General features: G+C 36.4%; 2 protein-coding genes and 1 long non-coding RNA gene across 7 annotated transcripts in view; 1 reads left to right on the plus strand and 2 right to left on the minus strand.

Annotated features, from left to right (window-relative positions):
* The window catches only part of LOC121381956 (inositol-3-phosphate synthase 1-A-like), a 39,471-nt gene that overhangs the window by 8,594 nt on the left and 14,071 nt on the right, over positions 1-16,806 (plus strand). Inside the window, exon 1 of one of the 3 annotated variants that reach the window (XM_041511391.1) lies at positions 11,566-11,795. The exons of 1 other annotated variant lie outside the window; for it this stretch is intronic. The gene's annotated coding sequence lies outside the window, so the exon portion shown is untranslated. One more of the 3 variants, XM_041511392.1, reaches the window with a different exon arrangement.
* On the minus strand, positions 1,328-11,266 carry LOC121381959. Of its 3 annotated transcripts, XR_005959097.1 has the most exons (5): positions 11,246-11,266; positions 10,890-11,050; positions 4,248-5,128; positions 2,911-2,952; positions 1,328-1,594 (listed from the first exon to the last, which is right to left on the minus strand). It is a non-coding gene; the product is annotated as an uncharacterized LOC121381959 (long non-coding RNA). The 3 variants fall into 3 exon arrangements; XR_005959096.1 differs by having other exon boundaries at positions 10,890-11,260; XR_005959095.1 differs by lacking the exons at positions 10,890-11,050; positions 11,246-11,266 and having other exon boundaries at positions 4,248-6,515.
* On the minus strand, positions 12,173-16,009 carry LOC121381957. Its single transcript, XM_041511393.1, has 9 exons — positions 15,739-16,009; positions 15,338-15,543; positions 15,049-15,184; positions 14,748-14,912; positions 14,438-14,623; positions 14,006-14,290; positions 13,632-13,751; positions 13,206-13,481; positions 12,173-13,061 (listed from the first exon to the last, which is right to left on the minus strand). Exons 3-9 carry the CDS (start codon positions 15,160-15,162, stop codon positions 12,786-12,788), a joined length of 1,422 nt encoding a protein of 473 aa, XP_041367327.1. The 5' UTR covers positions 15,163-15,184; positions 15,338-15,543; positions 15,739-16,009; the 3' UTR covers positions 12,173-12,785.

Raw genomic sequence — 16,806 nt, forward strand, 5'->3', positions numbered from 1 at the left:
AATAAATATAAAGAGACCTTGTATATGAACATAACGTACTGTAATTGTTATATGTTTATCGTAAAATTTATTTAACAAGTTTATTAATTAATTTCTTTGATATCAAATAAAATTACCATTTCCTCTTTTTATATTGTTTTGAAAACCCCCCCAATCCAATACGTCTTTCTTACTAGCAATAAAGCATACATGTTGTTTGTTTTAATTTGTAACCATTGGTTGTTTTGTATTCCTGCTTTGTTTTTTGTTTTTGTTGATTAGGGGTTTTTTTGGTGTGTTTATGTCGGGGGGGTGGGACTCACCTTCTGCATCTTGTACATGTTAAACTTTTCGTTACATATTTTTGTTGTTGAAATGCATCAACCCCGATACCTTTGTGGTGACGTAAGTTAAGTGTACATACACACTAACTTAAAAGTACAATACTGTTACTTTAATTTTATAGAAAAGACAATCCATTGAATAATTTATGGAGTACTGAATTTTTTAATTTAAAAAAAATTTATTGTAGAAAATTGAAATATTACCTACACATTCAATTTCAATTTCTTTTAATATTGCGTCAGCCCAAAGGTTTCGGCCTAATTGTCAGTATTTCTAAAATAATTTTTGTTCTCAATAGGCCTTTCATGTAATTTTTTATACATGAAACCATAACTGGTCATCAGTCAGGGTATGAGAACAAAAAGGTTTTTCTAACTACTAAGTTTTATTTTGCATTCAAGAAGAAAGACACTTCTTCTAGTGCCACCTTGACTGACAGAAAGATAATGTATTAACTGAAAGTAGTTAAACCCAGATTCCCAATGACTTATAAAATGTGGTCAATCATCTTGGGGTCGCTGTAACCCAGCTAGATTTTCAACCATTACATTTAATAATTAATTATTTAATTATCCATACAACAATTAGTGAAACTGTTGTTCACATATACTTAGGGCTTCTAGAATGTTATAAAAAAAATCCCTTAGCCATGGATCAGTGATTTTAAAAATGTACTATCCATGATTAAAAATTAACTAGCCCCACTTTAAATATATACAATTTCACTAATAGTAATAATCAGATATGTTGTCTAAAGAGATAAGACCGTAAAAACCCCTAGACTGGGGGTGACAAGAGGGGGCAGGATATTCATATTCACAAAATAAGACAAGGTTGTTTTTTTCTAGTAGTTATTTACTAGCCCAACACTGAATATTACTAGCCATGGGAGTGGGGCTACCATAATGTAGAAGCCCTGCATATACTTTTTTTTATATATACAGACACTGCCAAATGATATGAACTTGAAATGTAATGTTTGCAAATATATATAAAGTATCTGTAGGTGTTATAAGTTTTTAATATTTCAATAATTTAATTAAACACATCAATTATATATGTATCCTTGTACAGGAGTAAACATTTTAACCCAAATAATGAAGAATGTGATGAAATAATGAAGAATGTGATTATTCCATGGTTATGACTCCTTTCAATTCGCAGGTGTTTATTGCTCAGCTATAATTCTCACTCGTTTCGAATAGCAATACACATATATATTATGTGCAACATATGGTACCAAGTTCACTTTATAATTGTAGCCAATGTCCTGAAATATAAAAACTATAATTAGGTATGTGACACAGGGTATGAACTTAAGGATAATTGCCTACAGCAATTCTAAAATCTTTTGCCTACTGCAATTTTATAGTAATAACTTTGGATTAAAAACAAGAAATAATCCATTCAATCCACAATAATTTTTATCCATTGGCCCCCCAAAAATCCATTATTCATATAAGACCCGAACACTGCACAATATAAAATATATTACGTCAGTGGTAGAGTATCTGCCTGAAGTGCACTGGTGGACCCATATTTGTGGTAGATATGGTTGTGCTGTCCTGTCTAGGAAATACTATTTATGAATGCCATTCTACCAACTGTACAGAGTAACCTACATATACAAGTATATGGTAGATGTGACCAATGGTAATGTGGAGTAACCTTTGCTGCAACAGCACTAAATACATCATGCCTAACCCATGTACCAGATTCACCAAACAAATATTTCAAGTACACAGTAAGGCAAGCACTTCTTGCCGATCAGCATGCAATTCCAGTTCTGGACTGGAAACAGTACAGTTAATTTTATAACATTCCTCAACAATGTCCAAATGCAACAGCAATAGCCACTTTTGGGCAAGTATTGGAATTGGGTGCACACCATCTTTCAACAGTGTTCGAGTAAAAATTCGCCGGCCTGTTCGAGTACGACAAAGGTCACAATTAAATTTTAAGGTACAGCGACCAAGATCACTGTTCAAATCTTCAATCGCTTTGTTAAGTGAATCCACTTGTTCTTTGATTTGTGAATCCACCAACAAGAACTGATCTGTTGCTGTATGACCTTTCGATGCATTCCAGTCAACAGCTGAGTGGAATGTCGTACCGACAAACCTAACTTTCCCACCCACATTTAAGACAAAGGCCATTAACTGCTTGTAAATGCTGACAATGTCTTGTACTGTTCGAGAGGTTTCATCTCTCAATGTAATGTATCTTTCCTTAGAAAAGATTTTGGTAATGTCGCAGGTACCTAACCAGACATACACAACAGGTGGTTTGCCATGCTCTTTAATTAATTTAGGCAACCTGCCTTTCAAAATATTAAAAAGTACTGCTGTACGACACCTTTTTCACAAAGGAACACTACAGGCAATTGCAATTCCTTATGTGCATTTTTCAAATATATTCCCCTGCTGTCAGCTAATAAAACAGCAAAACAGCTGGGATCTACTGAAGGAATATTAACCTGATGTTCTGCAATAAATTTGGCTAATTTTCTTTCTGCCATAGTTAAATTTAAAAGTGTTGAACAAAATTTATATCACTGTATATATTTGTAATTAAAAAGAAGGATACCAGTATGTATTCAGTTGCACAGTTTTGAAGATGTACAATAATCTGAAAAAAGAAATGAGAAAATATGTAATATTTAATGTTTGTAAAAAAAAACAAAAAAACAAGAGTACCAGCAAGGTACATGATACACCCATCAGGAGTTTAATGGAAAACCACAGATATTAATGAATATGTTACGGGTATGATTCAATTCTAATTATGTTAGCAGACCATAATACAATACATCATAGATGGGCATATAAAAATTACCATTAATGAACTATTTACTATTTTACTGCTTTAACAATTGTTCAAATATCATTTAATGCATGAGGTGGTGGGTATGTGTCCAAATGTTGTTACTTTATGTGGGGTGTTGTCTCAAACTGTTACACAAAGCAGTTATTCATTATTATTTAAATGGTATGATTTTTGTTTGTTCAGGGATGGGTTGGGGAGTCGGGGGGGGGGGGGGGGGTTTTTGTTTTGTATTATAGGTAAACGTATGTACACAAAATAATTATCATGTGGTCGAAATCTGCTTTCCCACATCATCAAATACTTTAAAATTAAAGTATACATATCGCATGACTATTTTGTGAATATTGTTGCGTGTGTTTAACTTACACATTACAAAATGTGTGATGGGGTATGGTTTAGCGTTTCAGAGCATTACAGGGCATAACATTGTTAGAATGTTTAATTGTAGTCGGACAATCCAGTTCCATTACTAAACATGATAACTTTTAAACGAAAACAAAAACAATATTAATTAAAAACAGGCAGTAATCACGCTTGGCAAAATGCCACCATTAACTCACCAATTCCCGCTACAGCTATATTTAGAAAACCGGAAGCAGCTAAACGTTATATTATATGCTACTAACTATACATACATGTCATTAAAAGGGGTGATACGGATACACCAATATATCCCGATACTAGTGCTGACAAAATACACGATACTGTGTCTTCGGTATCGATTAATATTTTGACCGTGTATTGATTCCTACTTTAATTCTGTAACAATTTACTAATTTCTGCTGATGTGCATTTATTGTCGTTATTTCATGTATGAAAAAAACAGTCAAGGGAACAGATAACATGTAGTTGCCTGATTTTGTCGATATTTATTTTGAAAATACTGTTAATTGGCTAACGTGGTTTATTTATCTTGAGGTCGGAGTGTCCCGACATTTTTTCTAGCCTATACCCAAAAACATGCTGCAAACGAGTAGTCTCCCCTACATTAGAACGAAATCACATACTGCATTCCAATACTTCTTTCCAATATATATTCAATTATGTGTGGGGTTTTTTTTAAGGAAGTTAAATGGAATAAATTAAAAAATACAAACCCATTTATGTAACTTCACAATTAAATTTCTTTAACTCTTCCAACATGCCCCAACTACATCATCTAAATATAGAGTAGAACACATTTAAACTTACCTGCTTTTTATTCAAACCATACTTTGCATCATACATTTATTGCATCTTAAAAAAACTTTACAACTATTACTAAAATGCATCAACCCTGATACCTTTGTGGTGACTTGTTTACTGTACATATTGAGCTTTATGTATAGGGACATTTCATAAATGGTATTGTCACTACAATACTTATGAAGTGGTGGTTTTCTTTATAATAAATAAGTAGTGGATGCACTGTGCATTGTTCAGAAATCAAGAAAGACAGAAGAAAACAATGTCACTACAAAGGTTTCGGCCTCATTGTTAGCATTTCAAAATGTACTTTTGTTCTCAATAGGCCTTTCATGTACTTTAAAAATTTGTACATGTATGAAACCATAGCTGGTCATCAGTCAGGGTATGAGAACAAAATATGTATATATGTTTAACTACTTGAACTTTATGTCGCTTGTCTTCAAAAAGAAAACACCATCCATCATCTTCTTTATCATTGTAAACTTTTTAAAAAAAGAACAATATTCCCTTCTTGCATTTATCAAGAGGTTGATCATCTTGGGGTGGCTGTAACCCAACTAGACTCTTAAACCATCTTTAGCCATCTCCAAATATTTTTAAAAAATCCTTTGCATTTATAATGCTATGGTAAGTACGACTCATACATTACTAAGTGGCAATGTTCAGAATGAACAAATGAAACACCAACCCACTTCTGCAACATGATACACATCAATGTTCAGAATGGGTTGTGTATAACACAAAACACCAAGTCACTTCTGCAACATCACATACAGCACCTGTAAATATTCTAAAAAATTAAAATAAATTAATACAAAGAAAAGTCATAGTAATAATAAGAAAAGCAACTGAACACACATTTTACACGTTATTTATCAAGAGGTTGATCATCTTGGGGTCGCTGTAACCCAGCTAGACTCACCCATCTTTAGCCATCTCCAAATATGAAAAAAACAAACAAACAAAAACCCTTTGAATTTATAATGTAAGTAAGTACGACTCATGCATTACTAAGTAAGATTGTTCTGAATGATTTGTGTCAATGAAATGAAACACCAACCCACTTCTGCAACATGATAAACATCAATATAAATTATAATTAAACATTGAATTAAAGTAATACTAAACAAAATTAATACTAGTAATAAAGAAAAAAAAAACTAAATTGATAATTATTCATGCCCGACATAACTTCATAAATATTCATCTCACTTGTATTGCAGTATTTCTCGAACTATCTGCCTTATGTAGAAATGCAGGTTAGGGCATTTAGGAACACATTTGTTTGTTAAAATCGCTTTTGCCATTGCGCAAACATACACCCCACAACTACTTGAATCTGTCTGTCGATTGAAACCGGGCATTTCTGAGTAAATAACCAAAGACCAAGCTTTAACATTTAAGGGCTTTCCAAAGCACATTGCGTGTTCAAACATCAAGTATCTGGTTATCTGAAAAATAACCAAGTCATTTCTTCGCCCAAATGAGTCACAATAATATAATATATTATGTAATGTGTCCATCACTACTACAGTCCAATGGTTGTTATTTTCATTTAACGGAATAACTACATATCTATAATCCCACCATCTCTTATTTTTACTTTCTGGTATATGAATTGTCCATCTTGGTTGATGGGTATTACAATGAACCAACAACTTTTGACTAAACCAACCACAGTCTACCATGTGAATGTCTTGATGTTTCAGTTGCTTTTGCAGTGCAATCATGTATACATTAATGTGGTTGCTGTTTAGACACCTATCTGTATCAAGAATAAGGTTTAAAAAGTCTTCAGTTATGGTTATTCCTCCAATTTCAACAGCAACAGTGCTTTCCAGTTGATTCTTTTTTATAGGACTGCAATCAACAAATAGCTCAGATTTCTTAACTTTTAATTCTTTTTTACAGAATTGCAACTTCTCAATAGACATCTGTTTTTGCACAGTTTTGTCATAAAACAATAATATATTTTTGTATATTTTAAAATCAGTAATGCATACAGCTTTACTGATTTTCCTACTATCATTAATGATTTCTATTAAATTGCTGCCATCAATACAAAAAAGAATCCATTTTCCATCCATTTCTGCAACAATTGATTGTAACTTGTATGTTGTTCCATCAAGGATTGTTGCAGTACTAATTTCATAGTAAATAGGCAACAACTTAATTTCACGGACACCCATACAACAACTTAATTTCACGGACACCCATACAACCCCAATACCCACCCCATCTGCCCTTAAACCGATTTCGTGACGAAAATGGCTATGTAGTTCCTAACTCTACACTATAATAGGGTGTCAGCCACACATAGGGAATTAAGTCACATCATTTAGTTCTGTCTGTAAATGGAGCCTGAAAATAGGTAACAACTTAATTTCACGGACACCCATACAACCCCAATACCCACCCCATCTGCCCTTAAAAACATTTTCGTGACGAAAATGGCTATGTAGTTCCTAACTCTACTCTATAACAGGGTATCAGCCACACGTAGGGATTTAAGTCACATCATTTAGTTCTGTCTGTAAATCGAGCCTGAAAATAGGCAACAACTTAATTTCACGGACACCCATACAACCCCAATACCCACCCCATCTGCCCTTAAACCGATTTTCGTGACGAAAATGGCTATGTAGTTCCCAAATCTACTCTATAATAAGGTATTAGCCATGCATAGGGATTCATGTCAGATCATTTAGTTCTGTCTGTAAATGGAGCCAGAAAACAGGCAAAAACTTAGTTTCACGGACACCCATACAACCCCAATACCCACCCCATCTGCCCTTAAAAACATTTTCGTGACGAAAATGGCTATGTAGTTCCTAACTCTACTCTATAACAGGGTATCAGCCACACGTAGGGATTTAAGTCACATCATTTAGTTCTGTCTGTAAATCGAGCCTGAAAATAGGCAACAACTTAATTTCACGGACACCCATACAACCCCAATACCCACCCCATCTGCCCTTAAACCGATTTTCGTGACGAAAATGGCTATGTAGTTCCCAAATCTACTCTATAATAAGGTATTAGCCATGCATAGGGATTCATGTCAGATCATTTAGTTCTGTCTGTAAATGGAGCCAGAAAACAGGCAAAAACTTAGTTTCACGGACACCCATACAACCCCAATACCCACCCCATCTGCCCTTAAACCGATTTTCGTGACGAAAATGGCTATGTAGTTCCTAACTCTACACTATAATAGGGTATCAGCCACACATAGGGATTTAAGTGACATCATTTAGTTCTGTCTGTAAATGGAGCCTGAAAATAGGTAACAACTTAATTTCACGGACACCCATACAACCCCAATACCCACCCCATCTGCCCTTAAAAACATTTTCGTGACGAAAATGGCTATGTAGTTCCTAACTCTACTCTATAACGGTATCAGCCAGACATAGGGATTTAAGTCAGATCATTTAGTTCTGTCTGTAAATGGAGCCTGAAAATAGGCAACAACTTAATTTCACGGACACCCATACAACCCAAATACCCACCCAATCTGCCCTTAAAAACATTTTCATGACGAAAATGGCTATGTAGTTCCTAACTCTACTCTATAACAGGGTATCAGCCACACAGGGATTCATGTCACATCATTTAGTTCTGTCTGTAAATGGAGCCTGAAAATAGGCAACAACTTATTTTCACAGACACCCATACAACCCCAATACCACCCCATCTGCCCTTAAACCGATTTTCGTGACGAAAATGGCTATGTAGTTCCTAACTCTACACTATAATAGGGTATCAGCCACACATAGGGATTTAAGTGACATCATTTAGTTCTGTCTGTAAATGGAGCCTGAAAATAGGTAACAACTTAATTTCACGGACACCCATACAACCCCAATACCCACCCCATCTGCCCTTAAAAACATTTTCGTGACGAAAATGGCTATGTAGTTCCTAACTCTACTCTATAACGGTATCAGCCAGACATAGGGATTTAAGTCAGATCAATTAGTTCTGTCTGTAAATGGAGCCTGAAAATAGGCAACAACTTAATTTCACGGACACCCATACAACCCAAATACCCACCCAATCTGCCCTTAAAAACATTTTCATGACGAAAATGGCTATGTAGTTCCTAACTCTACTCTATAACAGGGTATCAGCCACACAGGGATTCATGTCACATCATTTAGTTCTGTCTGTAAATGGAGCCTGAAAATAGGCAACAACTTAATTTCACGGACACCCATACAACCCCAATACCCACCCCATCTGCCCTTAAACCGATTTCGTGACGAAAATGGCTATGTAGTTCCTAACTCTACACTATAATAGGGTGTCAGCCACACATAGGGAATTAAGTCACATCATTTAGTTCTGTCTGTAAATGGAGCCTGAAAATAGGTAACAACTTAATTTCACGGACACCCATACAACCCCAATACCCACCCCATCTGCCCTTAAAAACATTTTCGTGACGAAAATGGCTATGTAGTTCCTAACTCTACTCTATAACAGGGTATCAGCCACACGTAGGGATTTAAGTCACATCATTTAGTTCTGTCTGTAAATCGAGCCTGAAAATAGGCAACAACTTAATTTCACGGACACCCATACAACCCCAATACCCACCCCATCTGCCCTTAAACCGATTTTCGTGACGAAAATGGCTATGTAGTTCCCAAATCTACTCTATAATAAGGTATTAGCCATGCATAGGGATTCATGTCAGATCATTTAGTTCTGTCTGTAAATGGAGCCAGAAAACAGGCAAAAACTTAGTTTCACGGACACCCATACAACCCCAATACCCACCCCATCTGCCCTTAAAAACATTTTCGTGACGAAAATGGCTATGTAGTTCCTAACTCTACTCTATAACAGGGTATCAGCCACACGTAGGGATTTAAGTCACATCATTTAGTTCTGTCTGTAAATCGAGCCTGAAAATAGGCAACAACTTAATTTCACGGACACCCATACAACCCCAATACCCACCCCATCTGCCCTTAAACCGATTTTCGTGACGAAAATGGCTATGTAGTTCCCAAATCTACTCTATAATAAGGTATTAGCCATGCATAGGGATTCATGTCAGATCATTTAGTTCTGTCTGTAAATGGAGCCAGAAAACAGGCAAAAACTTAGTTTCACGGACACCCATACAACCCCAATACCCACCCCATCTGCCCTTAAACCGATTTTCGTGACGAAAATGGCTATGTAGTTCCTAACTCTACACTATAATAGGGTATCAGCCACACATAGGGATTTAAGTGACATCATTTAGTTCTGTCTGTAAATGGAGCCTGAAAATAGGTAACAACTTAATTTCACGGACACCCATACAACCCCAATACCCACCCCATCTGCCCTTAAAAACATTTTCGTGACGAAAATGGCTATGTAGTTCCTAACTCTACTCTATAACGGTATCAGCCAGACATAGGGATTTAAGTCAGATCATTTAGTTCTGTCTGTAAATGGAGCCTGAAAATAGGCAACAACTTAATTTCACGGACACCCATACAACCCAAATACCCACCCAATCTGCCCTTAAAAACATTTTCATGACGAAAATGGCTATGTAGTTCCTAACTCTACTCTATAACAGGGTATCAGCCACACAGGGATTCATGTCACATCATTTAGTTCTGTCTGTAAATGGAGCCTGAAAATAGGCAACAACTTATTTTCACAGACACCCATACAACCCCAATACCCACCCCATCTGCCCTTAAACCGATTTTCGTGACGAAAATGGCTATGTAGTTCCTAACTCTACACTATAATAGGGTATCAGCCACACATAGGGATTTAAGTGACATCATTTAGTTCTGTCTGTAAATGGAGCCTGAAAATAGGTAACAACTTAATTTCACGGACACCCATACAACCCCAATACCCACCCCATCTGCCCTTAAAAACATTTTCGTGACGAAAATGGCTATGTAGTTCCTAACTCTACTCTATAACGGTATCAGCCAGACATAGGGATTTAAGTCAGATCAATTAGTTCTGTCTGTAAATGGAGCCTGAAAATAGGCAACAACTTAATTTCACGGACACCCATACAACCCAAATACCCACCCAATCTGCCCTTAAAAACATTTTCATGACGAAAATGGCTATGTAGTTCCTAACTCTACTCTATAACAGGGTATCAGCCACACAGGGATTCATGTCACATCATTTAGTTCTGTCTGTAAATGGAGCCTGAAAATAGGCAACAACTTATTTTCACAGACACCCATACAACCCCAATACCCACCCCATCTGCCCTTAAACCGATTTTCGTGACGAAAATGGCTATGTAGTTCCTAACTCTACACTATAATAGGGTATCAGCCACACATAGGGATTTAAGTCACATCATTTAGTTCTGTCTGTAAATGGAGCCTGAAAATAGGCAACAACTTATTTTCACTATATAGTTCCAAACTCTATTCTATAATAGGGCATCAGCCATGCACAGGGATTTATGTCATTATCATACCATGTAATACCTGATGAAAAAGACAATACTACCCAGAGTACACATTTCAGTTTCATAGAGAACTAAGAGATAGCTTCTAAGTAACCTGAATGGCTGAGCCTGCTGAAGTCGATTCCTAAGACTAGCAGTAAACCGGGTAGGCCTCTGTATCCGTCGAACTGAGGGGATCAATCGGGAGAAAGATCGGCTGGAATCTGAGAAAAAAAACTAATTTCCTCGCAACAGCGGGACTGAACATGTTTGTGGCTGTGAAAAACACACAAATATTATGATTAGATACAATTTAATTTAACAAAAACAACAATATTATACTAAGTAGTAAACAATGCAATGAACAAATTCTAAAGCACAATTATTTAAAAGACTTAAAGTGATGCCAAATTAATATTGCAATAATTTTTTTATATCTATATCTATTAATTTTAACTCGGCGAATAAAACCTGGAAGCTAGCGAACAAAATGGCAGAGGTAAGGGGGTGAGAAGCCGGATGCGCATTGATACCTAAACTAATAATCATATTTCAGAATTGTAATATATTAGTATTCACTGTATTGTGGAAGAAATAATTGTTTATTGCAAAAACACTATAAATCTATTGATACAAACAGAAAATAAAGTAAATCAATATGGGAACTATATTCTGGAAAGACCTGACATCCGATAACCTCTTATTGTTCGCAGGCTTCACAGCGGATAGAAAAGTTCGCTAGTTTTATTTCAGTATTAATTAAATCTAACTCGCGATTGCTTGCAGGCGCTTGTCATATCATTATGTTCATGTAACAAAGGGCCACAATACGTGATTTGATTTACTTGTATTAGTTTTATTAGTAACTGATTTGGTACATTGGAATCTATGATAGAAGTCCGAGTTCAGCCAGACCCATCAGAAAATTATCCTCTAGACTAGTTAAACTGAATGACTTTAGCGTAAACCAGTCAAGTAGTTGGCGAACATTTACATTAGCGTCACTCGCTGTCGCTTGAAGGTAGGAATTGCACGTGGCGTGGTGTCATCCGACTAGTCAGGTTACTAGCCTAGTATTTACCGTTTTAATCTGTCACTGTGTCTAGAGCAGGGATATTCCAATGTTAGTTGGATTGCATTTGCTTATTATTTAACGTAAGAACTGGCAGGTTTGCGCTGATCGAGTGTTCTACTAGCCACCGGGTACACATTTTCGTGAGATTATGATTACCGTATTTTCTTCAATATGCGTTCAGGCGCTTTTTATCTTTAATGGGGGGTGGGGTGGGGGGGGTTCCAGGATACGGCGCTTATTGCCATATTGGAGGCGGGCACATGTTTGACGTCAGGCGCTCACGAAACAATTCGCAAATTAATATATATACATAATTACATGTGCAATTTTGGCTTTCTAGACGATTCGTCCTCTGGACATTTCGTCCACAGACGATTCGTCCACCGTACATTTCGTCCACGTACATTTCGTCCACCCACATCGGACATTTCGTCCACTCAATTACAGAATTTACTATATAACTATAAATAATTATTTCTTTGACAGTGTAGTTGATTATTATCATTATTAAGTGGTTTGCTTTATCAAAGAAATATAAATTACGACCACAAATCAATGACACTTTCAAAATATTTATTAACTGGCCGTGTCCATTTCGTCCACCGACGATTCGTTTGTACCCGATTTCCGTTCTTCCCATCCCCCCTCTCTCTCTCTCTCTCACACACACACACACAACTTGCATCTTCTTTTCGTAGGCAGATCAGACCAGATCAGATCAATTTGTTTTTCGTTGTAATTTGGCATTAAGAAAAGTAATAACTTTTCTGAGACCACCGACCCACTTCAATAGGTAAACTTCATATAATAGCAAGGTAACAATATTAATAATAACATTTTGAATAAACAAACAAACAAAGCAAAAAACCATGTCTTTTCATTTCAATTTAATTTAAATTATCAGTCATAACATATGACATTGCGTTTCAGCCTATGCTACAACAAATGTCCAATAGCTCGAAGAAGGTGTTTGGCAGAAATTTCACCATCATGGTATTGTGTCCATATTTGGAAAACTTCCCCCTGCCTCGTCCTCTGCTTGGATCTCTGTAGACGTCCAAGCCGTCCGTCGCTAACTCGCTCCATCGTCATTTTGACTAACTTCGCTTCGCGTAGAAGGAGAGGAACCAACAAGTAAAACTGGATTCCATCTCTGGTAGCCCTTGCGTTGATTCTCCGATGCCAGCCTTCTGTGTTGTTGTTAGTTCGAATCTGAATGTGAAAAAGCACACCATGTAGATATAATAATAAAAACTACTACTACTGCTACTACTACCACCACTACTAATAAAAATAACTAAATATATAACAAATTAGTCATGGACAACACAACAACAATACTAAACATGTACTTACTGGCAATCCAAAAATGGACCAATTCTCCACCTTCCATACGCTACTTCTGAACCATGTTCTTTTCATGTATGCAAGAACGTTCTCCACCTTTGGCGGGATTTCCGGAACAGCGCAAAGTCGCTCGAACTGCTCCTCAATATCCTCAGCTGGCAAATAAGGCAGAGACAGAACTTGTTTCAGGAATACGTATGTGCGTCCCTTGTCATGGTACGATTTTTCCAGTCCTTCTTGTCTGATCCTTTTGAAAACCGCCTGGGTCCAGTGAAATAAGCACCCCTAAAAAGAAAAACGTCAAACAAAAATGTGAAATATATATAAATAAAAACCCGAAACAAACATTATAAAATTTTTAAAAATTTAAAATGTAAACAAATCGTAAAATGATGACAGTAAAATTATAATTATAATACTAAATAGTTAACATACTTTCAATTCAACATGTGGTAGTACGGCGCGTATCGCAGCCCAGGTAGCCGCTTCAAAATCAGACACGACACGTCTCACTTGTGGCTGTTGTTGCATTTTTTCTAGAAGACTGTTGAATACCTATGAATGAAAAATATTAATTAGTCAATATCGTGAGTGAATACTTAAAACACTAACATAACTTTGCAACAGATACGGTAAATAAATATCTTTAAATCTTTGTTGGTATATAAAGGCTTATGAATGTGACTCTCCCAGCGAAAATGTTAAATTTTTTTAAAACTTGCCCACATTGTATACGTGTTGTATTTTACCATGAATACATTAAAATAAATGTACAAAAGTATAAATACCAATACCAATATAACACTTACCCCTAAATAATCGATTGTTTGTCTTCGCGACATCAAAACAAACGCCAGTGGTACTTGGGTCATTGTCTCTCCCGATCTGACGAATGCATGGAGTCCAAACAGTTGCACAAAAGGAGGCGCCATGATTTTAAATGTTCCATCGACGTACCATGTTTTCGCCTGGGCCAGCTGATGAACTTGAGCTGGCGTTGCAAAAATCAGATGCCGCTGTTCGTTGACACAGACTGAGGCTTGGAAAAACGTTTCTGCATCCGAGTCTACCGAGCACAAGTACTCTACATCAACCTGTAAATATTAAATACATTGTTCATAAGGTAGGAAAGAAGAAAGGAGTAGCACTAAACACATTATAACCATGGTTTATGAACCAATTGTGTAACTTTTTCAGGAGTTTCCTCAAGTCTAAATAGAACACGTGTAAGTTATACATACATCAAACTGCAGGTCTTTGGGATCATCGGGTCGGAATTTCTTTCGATGTCGATTGGCCTTCCTTGCCCAGCTATCAAACGTACACGAGTCAGACTGAATATTTTCAACCTGGTCGGCAGCAAGCTTCACACTTTCAACAATCTCCTTTGCCGACCGAAAAATGTGCTCCGCAGCTAGAGTTTTGACCTAAATGGAAGAAAACATGTTTTATGTAGTTACGCACAATAAAGACATTAAACAAATAACGTTAGCAAGTGCAATATTTTAAATAAAACATCATTAACGAATTGCATAATGGGAATAAATGTACCTGTTTGTTTTCTTCGGTTCGATGTAGCAATCCAGGTTTTGCTTGATGGTTGTGCTCCACTTTGCCTCGAGAAAAGATATTCCCATTTTGGTTAACTGTAGCTTTGCACCAGTTGTGGGTTCCTCTAACACTGCAAGTCCAGTTAATTCGGTCGCCATTCACTTTCTATAATACATGGTAGACACCGTGGTTAATTTATTTCAACACATACATAATATAAAAATTGTGTATTAATAAATAAAGATCACATACTAGTATAATTTATCTATTGTTTTATATTAATACATGCACATGTATTTACCTTTCTGGTATAGGCATAACCGATTGTTTCAATCAGCTTCGGTTTCCCTCTATCTGTTCCTTGGTCTACCACTACAAACACCGGAGTGTAATTCTCCGTTTCACTAATCTCCATCGGCCTCGTTTCAACCAGTGACCTATAATATAAGAATACTTAGTGCACTACTTTTGTAAGTCTATATTTCATGTATAATACGATAAAATCTTCAACAAAACCCCCCCAAAAAAACAACCGCATACACCACCACCCCCACCAAAAAAAAACCTAAACAAAACAATGACATACTTACTCTTCTTGTAATGCATATGAGGAGATATTTGGTCGAGTTGGCAAAACTGGCACCTCAGGCAACACAGCAGAAATGTCGATGGTCTGCGATGCATTGCATTCAAATGAAAGGCGTGTGCTCTCTGCTCTTGGTTCACCCGTTATGCTCGACTGATCAAGTTGAACAGCAAACGTTCCAACATCAATTTGTGACCTTGACGACGTGTTCTAAAATGTAAAATACACTTTAAATGAATAGAATTGCACAACAGGAAAAACCTCTGTAAGTCATTAAGTGTTCTGTCTAATGTAAAAACATGAAACATATAATAGCATCGATATACATAATGTCAAGCTGCATAAAGTATATAATATTTTAATATCGGTGTTAAAACAAAAACAAGGTATAACAATAAGACATACCTCGCTATGTGATTGTACCAGTGGTTGAGGAGCAGAACTGGTGGTTGGCGGTGGAGGAGGAGGCAGAGAAAATCCCGGCGGTGGTGGTAGAAGTGAAAAACCTGGTGGAGGTGGAAGACGAAGTACTGGCGTCGCTTGAGGAAGAGAAAAGCTAGGTGGTGGTGGTGACAGAGTATCAGATGTTGTGCAAACACAAATCTCACATTTCCAGTCGATTTCCGTCCCATTCTTTACTGCTGCTCTATATATATCTCGTGATATTCCTGTACGTAAAAAAGATGGTGCGTAAATATATATTTTGAGGGCTCAGATTATAATGAGAAATTTTAGATAAATAATTACTAAAAGGCACATATAGTCATGGACGACGAAATGGCGACCGTATAACGCAATATATTACATCATAATTGATTTGAGGGAGTACGTAAATATAGTAAGACGTTTGCGGTCAATATAGCATTTTACTATTGTTACAGTTACATTCTAATTCAACACTAGTTCTTTGTTCATATGAAAAATCTTATTTTATTTATATAGAAATAACAAATTTATAGCTTGTACCTAATTATATAGCTAAACAGAAATGTACTAAAGAAATGGAACGTTTTAATGGAAAGTGGAAAGACAAACAAATAAAATGACAAAGTTAACGTACCTGTACCACAGCGTCGATGTTGCCATTTAAAACAACCTTCACATTGCAATCCTTCTTGGCGTGGCTTTACGCTCCTTTTGCATGACAGACAAATATTACTCATTGTGAACAAATTCCGAACATTTTTACCTTATGGTATAGGCCTATTTATGCCCTTGCTTGTCTACTTGAGTCATGACGATAACAACTCATAATTAACGGTGCTATCTTTTACAGTGAATTTGTTTTAAGTTTGTGAGCAGGAACAGGTAGAAACATCAAACATCAATGGATTAGTTTGATCAATTAACCCAAAACAACTTAATAGACTATCTAAATACGGGGCAGGCGGAGACATCAAAGGATCGGTCTTACTAATTTAGGGGCTTTACACCCCAACATGAACAGCAATTAAATATTGTATTATCTTCCTT

The sequence above is a fragment of the Gigantopelta aegis genome, chromosome 9 (genome assembly GCF_016097555.1).
Source record: "Gigantopelta aegis isolate Gae_Host chromosome 9, Gae_host_genome, whole genome shotgun sequence".
In the NCBI taxonomy this organism is placed as follows: Eukaryota; Metazoa; Mollusca; class Gastropoda; order Neomphalida; family Peltospiridae; genus Gigantopelta; species Gigantopelta aegis.